Source organism: Nicotiana tomentosiformis, chromosome 9, assembly GCF_000390325.3.
Source record: "Nicotiana tomentosiformis chromosome 9, ASM39032v3, whole genome shotgun sequence".
Classification (NCBI taxonomy): domain Eukaryota; kingdom Viridiplantae; phylum Streptophyta; class Magnoliopsida; order Solanales; family Solanaceae; genus Nicotiana; species Nicotiana tomentosiformis.
In genome coordinates this window covers 3,042,335-3,050,801 of record NC_090820.1, presented here as the reverse complement: position 1 = coordinate 3,050,801, position 8,467 = coordinate 3,042,335, and the positions used below count along the sequence as shown (strand labels likewise).

The following is an 8,467-nucleotide window of genomic DNA, read 5'->3' as shown; positions in this document are numbered from 1 at the left end:
TTAGAAAATGTCCTCTTTTCTTGTGGAGCGGGCCGAACGCCTCGGCAGGATAGAGGCATCTACGGATCGTGCCGCACGTCCCTCGGTAGTGTACACGACGCTCTGGATCGGATCGTACGACCTCGGCAGAAATCGTGCTTAATAATAATAATTACACGATACTTTGATAGTTTATTGCAGTTTGTGAAGCTAATTGATAAATTGAAAATCTTTGGAATTTAAAGAATTATTATCCGTGGTTGTTAAGGAATTATTGGTAATCCTGTAAATGAGACTAATGGATAAATTGGAAATTTATTGGAATTGAAGGGATTTAATTATTTATGCTAGTTAAATAAATTATTGTTATATTTTGTGAATCATGCTGATTTAGATATTCTAGTTTTATTTCAATTATTATTATTGACCCATAGTGAGTGTCAAAGTCGGCCATCTCGCCTCTACCACTTCGTGATTAGGCTTGATACTTACTGGGTACACGTTGTTTACGTACTCATACTACACGTGCTGCACTTTTTGGTGCAGGACCTGAGGCAAGTACTAGTGGGAGGCCTATCGTCTTACACCCACGTTATCCAGAGGCATAGAGGTGAGCTGCCTTTCTGATCCATTCTGCAGCTACCAATGTTTCTTCTTATATTTATATTTTGTCCCAGACAATATTTGAAATTTTGTAAAATCTAATAGATGCTCATACGCTTGTGACACCAGGTTTTGGCACACACATTGGTATTATTTTCTGGAATTTAAACTAATCAAAATCTTTTATATTCTCGTTAATATTGCTAGTAAAAGATTAAAAAAATTACTTAGAAACTTTTTCTGAAAATAATTGATATATGTTTAATTTATTTGTTGGTTTGCCTAGCTATAGTGTTGGGCACCATCACAACCTATACGTAAAATTGGGTCGTGACACGGGCTTTTCAATAAATGAACTTTATTCAATAAAAAAAATTAGATACACAAGAGACGCTTTTTTAAATGTTTTGTCCAATTTTTCACTTAGACAACCAAAACTTTCTATTTTTGGGGCCCTTTCATAGAGGCAAATTCATTCATTCTAATATTTAATAAAAATGTGCCGAATCCTGATGGAAACTGTGTCTAAATGTTTTTCATTTTCTCCATTGACGTACAATTGATATGGGTTACACAGTGATAAGAGTACAAATATAAGTTATAAAATAAAAAAACAGCTCGGTGCACGAAGCATCCCACATTCATGCAAGGTCGGGGAAGGGCCGCACCCCAATGGTGTGTGATGTAACAGCTTAACCTAATGCAAGCATCAGTGGCTGATTCCACGACTTGAACCTATGACCTATAAATCACACGAAAATAACATTACCATTACACTACGGACACCTTCAAATCAGACAGCCAGCCGCTCCAACTCCTTTTTAGGATGTTCGGGTACTTCGGGAGCACAATATATCATGTATCTATAGAAGCATAAACCAACGCAGAAGGTCAAAGCCAAAGCTCTAACTAACAATTCTCCGTCCACCATGTAAACAAGAAATTGCATTACTAATTCCAGCAATAAGTCTTTTTCCACAATATCATATGATACGTGCATGAAGTGACCAAACACATAGAAATATGTGGTGCAACCTACTAAAAGAGCGAGATACCCATATATATATATATATATATATATATATATATATATATATATATATTGGGTGAGAATGAGACAAGTACACGAAGATATTGCCGTACCATTTGATGTGATATGTTGAATATATATATACATATATTGGGTGAGAATGAGACAAGTACACGAAGGTATTTGAATATATTTCTCACACTAGGAAAGTTAAATGAGGTGTTACATGGTGACTATTTAATTGAAAGAATTATATTCGAAAGATATTTATTTGAAAGAATTATAATTGAAAGATATTTATTTGAAAGAATTATATTCGAAAGATATTTATTTGAAAGAATTATATTAGAAAGATATTTATTTGAAAGATATATATTTGAAGGAAGTATATTCGAAATATATTCATTGGAAAGGATTATATTCTAAAGACTTTTATTGAAAAACTTATAGATAAAAAATGTATATTTTGAAGGACTTGATTATTGGTTGTACTTGTGTTTGTTGTTTGTTTGAGCAATATTTATGGTGTTTCTGTTGCCTTGCTGTTTATGTCACAAGTTGATTATTGTTGGCATCACTACTATTTGTTTTTTATTATTTTTGTATGCTATATTGCACAGGTTATTTGACTAGTGAGTGTCTTGATTGTACCTCGTCACTACTCCACTGAGGTTAGTCTTGATACTTACTGGGTACCGACTGTGGTGTACTCATACTACACTTCTGCACATTTTTGTACAGAGCCATGTATTGGAGATATCAGATTAGGGCAGAGATTAGAGTGTGATTGCAAGGATTCAAGGTAGGACTGCTTGGTCGTCGCACTCCCTTGGAGTCTTTCCATTATATTGTACTATCAACTCTTATTCGAATAGTATTGTATATTCGATCCTTGAGATCATTGCATGTATTCAGTTAGAGTTCGTGACTCCTTATTATCAGTCTTGGAAGGTTGTTGAATATTTCCGTTGTTAGTGTTGACACTTGTATTGAAATTTTAAAAAAATAATGGCTCGAAATGAAATTGTAATCGGCTTACCTAGTCTTAGAGAGTAAGTGCTATCGCGACGCCTTTGGTGAGATTTTGGGTCGTGACAGTCTAGAATTAGGGGTGTACATGGGCCGGGTTGGTTCGGATTTTATCAAAACCAAAGCAAACCAATTATATCGATTTGGATTGGTTCGGTTTTGTCGGGTTTTTCGGATTTATTTGTTACATAAATATTATTTCAATCTTGCTTTATTAAAGGTATAGATAAAGTTTTGATAAGTGAATATATGTTTACTAAAAATAAAAAAAATAAAAAATTAACAAACATATGATCTATAAAGTGTTCTTATGGGAGAATTATTTTAGTAACACATAATAGTTTATTTTCTTAGTCGTCTACCAATATTTTTTGGTTGATGTACTCTTTCAAGGTTAACTGAATTTAATAATTAAACATAAAAATTAATACGACACCTAAATAATGATATGTTCTATGTAATTTTAGATTATCGAAATACCACTTTAAATTCCAAAAACATACAAGAAATCTTGACATATGAATATGAAAGAATAAAGAGATGATTGACGCATTTCAATAACACATAGTAATAAGAAAGTACGTGATACAATCTATTATTTAAAGTATAAATAAAAATAAATACACTTTATAGTTCTATTAAATATTATATCTCATGAGATAATCTCAAAATATTTATAGACATCTTTTAAACAAAATTCTATATAAAGTCTTAAAAGTGTATATATATAATAAATTATATATTTATATGTCGGTTTTGGTTCGGATTTTTTTATTCAATATCAAATCAAATCAAACCAAACCTAGTCGGGTTTTTTAATCGGTTTGGTTTGACTTTTTGATTTGGTGTGGTTTTCCGATTCGGTTTGTAAACCCCTATCTAGAATTATCATGCTTAATCAAAGATTCTTATATATACGGTGCAGATCAAGGTTGCATAGCATTTAAATTTATAAGAGCAAAACTTCAGCGGATTACGAGAGTGTGTTTGGCTAATTGTATAGTTTATATAATCTCAATTTTTTTTATAGAACTCTATCCCGTCAAATTAATAAATGAGTTTTTTGCATTTTCATACTACTTTGGTTTAGTAGTAGTTGTTTTTGCAACTAGAGGTGTGTAAGGGTCACTAGAAAATGATAAAAGGAGAAGGATATGTTAGAAGAACCAACTGTTAACAAGATATTTCACTTCTTCACAACTGCAAGAAGAGAAAAGAAATTATTATATGCAGGGACAAACAACCAAAAATCAAGACAATGACATAAGGGATAGCAACATAACAACTATATATATATATATTCAAGGGCAAGGACAGCGTAATGTATAAAATATTACGCATTTATATATTCAAGGGCAAGGACAGCGTAATGTATAAAACATCACGCATTCACGTAGAGTTCGAGAAAGGATCATATCTCAAGCGATGTGATATAGATAACCTAAGCTAATATAACTCATATTAGATGTTGAAATATACACACGGGAAAAAGTCAACAAACAACTTGAAGCCACTACTTGTAAAGCCAGTTCCCATGCATAAATAAATTGGCAGAGACAATGAGCCCCAATAAGTCCAAAAATGAAGTGCATTCATCACAAAACATACAACCAATTACTCATACCACTAGTCCACTATCCTCTGTAGGCTACAATTTTTGTAGTAATTGAAAAAACAAACATGTTAAAGCGACCTAAAGAGAAATTGCAAAATCCAAGAACCAATATTCTTTGTTTAATTAATATATATATATATATATATATATATTGTGAATTGTTTGATAAAAATATTAAAGGATGGAAATCTCATATGGTTGATTCTTTGTTTAAATTAATTAATTTTTAAGAGAAATTTTTCTTCCTCCCTAATTTATCTTTTAATGAATATACTCTCCTTCCGGAGGTTTATAAGAAAATGTCCTCATTTCTTGTGGAGCGGGCCGAACGCCTCGGCAGGATAGATGCATCTATAGATCGTTCCGCACGTCCCTCGGCAGTGTACACGGCGCTCTGGATTGGGTCGTACGACCTCGGAAGAAATCGTGCTTAATAATAATTATTCCACGATACTTTGATAGTTTATTGCAGTTTATGAAGCTAATTGATAAATTAAAAATCTTTGGAATTTCAAGAATTATTATCCGTGGTTGTTAAGGAATTAATGGTAATCCTGTAAATGAGACTAATTGACAAATTGGAAATTTATTGGAATTGAAGAAATTTAATTATTTCTGTTGGTTAAATAAATTATTGTTATATTATGTGAATCATGTTGATTTAGATATTCTAGTTTTATTTCAATTATTATTATTGACCCATACTGAGTGTCAAAGTCGGCCATCTCGTCTCTACCACTTCGTGATTAGCCTTGATACTTACTGGGTACACGTTGTTTACGTACTCATACTACACTTGCTGCACTTTTTGGTACAGGACCTGAGGCAAGTACTAGTGGGGGACCTATCGTCTTACACCCACGTTATTGAGAGGAATAGTGATGAGCTGCCTTTTTGAGCCGTTTTGGAGCTACCAGTGTTTCTTCTTATATTTATATTCTGTCTGAGACAATATTTGAAATTTTGTAAAATCTAATAGATGCTCATACGCTTGTGACACCAGGTTTTGGCACACACATTGGTATTATTTTCTGGAATTTAAACCAATCGAAATCTTTTATATTCTCGTTAATATTGCTAGTAAAAGATTAAAAAAATTACTTTGAAACTTTTTCTGAAAATAATTGATATATGTTTAATTTATTTGTTGGTTTGCCTAGCTGTAGTGTTGGGCACCATCACGACCTATACGTGAAATTGGGTCGTGACACGGGCTTTTCAATAAATGAACTTTATTCAATAAAAAAAAATTAGATACACAAGAGACGCTTTTTAAATGTTTTGTCCAATTTTTCACTTAGACAACCAAAACTTTCTATTTTTGGGGCCCTTTCATAGAGACAAATTCATTCATTCTAATATTTAATAAAAATGTGCCAAATCCTGATGGAAACTGTGTCTAAATGTTTTTCCTTTTCTCCATTGACGTACAATTGATAGGGGTTACAAAGTGATAAGGGCACATGATAAGCAATAAAATAAAAAAACAGCTCGGTGCACGAAGCATCTCATATTCATGCAAGGTCGGGGAAAGGGCCGCACTCTAAGGGGGTGTGATGTAGACAGTCTACCCTAATGCAAGCATCAGTGACTAATTCCACGGCTTGAACCCATAACCTATAGATCACACGGAAACAACATTACCATTACACCACAGATACCTTCAAATCAGACAGGCAGCCACTCCAACTCCTTTTTAGGATGTTCGGGTACTTCGGGAGCACAATATATCATGTATCTATAGAAGCATAAACCAACGCAGAAGGTCAAAGCCAAAGCTCTAACTAACAATTCTTCGTCCACCATGTAAACAAGAACTTGCATTACTAATTCCAGCAGTAAGTCTTTTTCCACAATATCATATGATACGTGCATGAAGTGACCAAACACATAGAAATATGTGGTGCAACCTAGTAATAGAGCGAGATACCCATAATTGAACTCCAAAAGGTGATGCAGGACTGCTGCAGTCATCACAGGAATGACCTCGATCATAAATTTTGCCTTGGCACCAATTATCTGGAAAGGCATGTCGCGATGCCAATAAACAACAGAATAGTGCGCAGTAAAATGAATTATAAAGCCACCCACCATGAAAAGGAACGTGAAAATTCCCGGAACATGTTCTAAATTCAGGAGGGCAGCGACTATACACAAGAAGGAAAAGTAACTATAAATAAGCCACCATATGTCTTCAAGCCTTACAAGACCCCCTGAAATAAACACAAGAACAACATATTCAGCATCTCAAAGAAAGTTACGAAAACACAAAATCAAGCACACTAAGACCATGAACAAGCACAATTGGAGAGGGCAACTTGCAATAAAAATCACCACTTTCAAAGTCTAAAAAGAAGTAACTTCTCGTCTCCAAACTATATCAGCAAAGAAGTTGTGGTATTGTTTTGGCATCCAAACTAGAAAAACACTATAATTACATCCGCTCCTACGAATATTCATAAATTTATGGCAATATCAACGGCAAGATTATGACACACTGACTACATTGTCCAACTTATTACATTGTGTATACATTCCTTAAGTACAACTTCCTTCTGCCATATGAAATTTGTCCAATAGTCCACTAGTCTAAAAGTGTTTGTACACCCCACTTTAGTTGATTCCAGTATCAAGCATCATATACAAATGGATTCCATCTCAAAAAGCACCAGAAAATTACTGTTATGTACTAAAATTGAAAGATCCTACAAGATATCCTAAGAATATTCACAGTACGTCCACTACCCTGTTAGGGCTAGACTTGATATTTATTAAGTACACGTGAATTATCGTACTCATATTATCTGCACATTTTTGTGCAGACTGTTCCTGGGACCCAGGAGATAGAGTTGGGCTGATACTTGGATACTTCGCTGAGCTGCCTTGCTTGGATTCGCAGCTCTAGCTCCCTCATTAAGACTACCAAGTTAACTATCTGTTCGTATGTGATAAATTTCTAGGATTAAACCACAATTTCAAGTCAAGAAACACAATCTTTAGGTGAAAAGACTTACCATCTGATTGACCACCAAATGCCTCTGGAAGCCTAATCTTCTTGTAAATTGAAACCACGACCTTCAAGCTCTGCGTGCCCTTCTGATAGGAAACCGTCGCATTGCCACAGGGAGAGGCACATAGAGGGATAGCATCACCCATCTGGCTGCAGATAGATTTCATGTATTGATTTATATTTTGCCGTCTTACAAGAAAGGGATAAAATTAAGGAGAAGGATATGTTCAAGAAACTGTTTTTTCACTAACAACTGCAGAAAGAGAATTACAACAACAACATCCAGTGTATTCCCGCAAGTGGGATCTGGGGAGGATAGGATGTACGCAGCCTTACCCCTACCCTGGAAGGGCAGATAGGATATTTTCGGAAGACCCTCGGCTGAAGAGAAGATGTAAGAAGCACCGATAAAAAGAAATAACAATACAGGATATTAAGAAAACTAAATCCAAAATAACAAAGGAGAACTAAAAAAGAATAAATGCAGATGGCAATTTGGCAAAAGAAGTTGAATATAAGGGGCTAGCAACATCACCAATATACAACTACTTCATAAGTAGGCCACAGATATCAACATCACCAATATCAAACCCTTGGATTTTTTGTTTTAAAATTTTATATGCTCGTTTAGGGTTTAAAGACTGAAAATTTGCTTCGAATAAAGAGGAGGGGGATAAACAACTGTGTAGAAGTATTAGAGAAAAACTGCAAAAGGTCTGAAACCTCAAAAATTATACAAATTGCAAAACTCTGACTAATTTATTTATTAAAAAAAGAAATAATAGATTAAATTCAACTACCTTGACGAAAAAGATCCAAACTGTGCTGCGACCTTCAACAGGAGAAGAGAAAGAACGCGAATGAGTGTTAAGGGAAAGGAGTTATATTCCTGCGAAAGAAAGGAACGAGAAATAGAAAAATAAAAAATTGCTTGGCGTTTTGGACTAATCCCTAAACGAATTAGGAGTAATACGTAATTCCAAGAGTTCTTACACCTTTAGGGGTCGTTTGGTACGACATATAAGAATAGTGCTGAATAGAGTATATTAGTAATGCTGGTATTAGTAATGCTGACATTAGTTATGCTAAAATTACTTTTTATCCACTATTTGATTTGGTGTATTAAAACATTGCATAATTTTTAAAAAATTGGATGTTTACAAAAGTACTCTCCACAATTTTTAACTTTAGCTATAAAAAT

The 8,467-nt window shown here is 34.1% G+C and overlaps 1 protein-coding gene across 1 annotated transcript; it reads right to left on the bottom strand.

The window, feature by feature from the left end:
- Positions 1–5,650: 5,650 nt before the first annotated feature.
- On the bottom strand, positions 5,651–8,202 carry LOC104097937 (uncharacterized). Its single transcript, XM_070185922.1, has 3 exons — positions 8,067–8,202; positions 7,271–7,412; positions 5,651–6,469 (listed from the first exon to the last, which is right to left on the bottom strand). Exons 2-3 carry the CDS (start codon positions 7,410–7,412, stop codon positions 5,925–5,927), a joined length of 687 nt encoding a protein of 228 aa, XP_070042023.1. The 5' UTR covers positions 8,067–8,202; the 3' UTR covers positions 5,651–5,924.
- Between the last annotated feature and the right edge of the window lie 265 nt (positions 8,203–8,467).

Excerpts from the sequence above, each read along its gene's own strand:
- LOC104097937 (XM_070185922.1), bottom strand. The coding sequence starts at position 7,412 with ATGGGTGATGCTATCCCTCTATGTGCCTCTCCCTGTGGCAATGCGACG. Across the intron at positions 6,470-7,270 it reads ATTTGGTGGTCAATCAGATG|GGGGTCTTGTAAGGCTTGAA; the intron begins GTAAGTCTTTTC and ends TGTTTATTTCAG.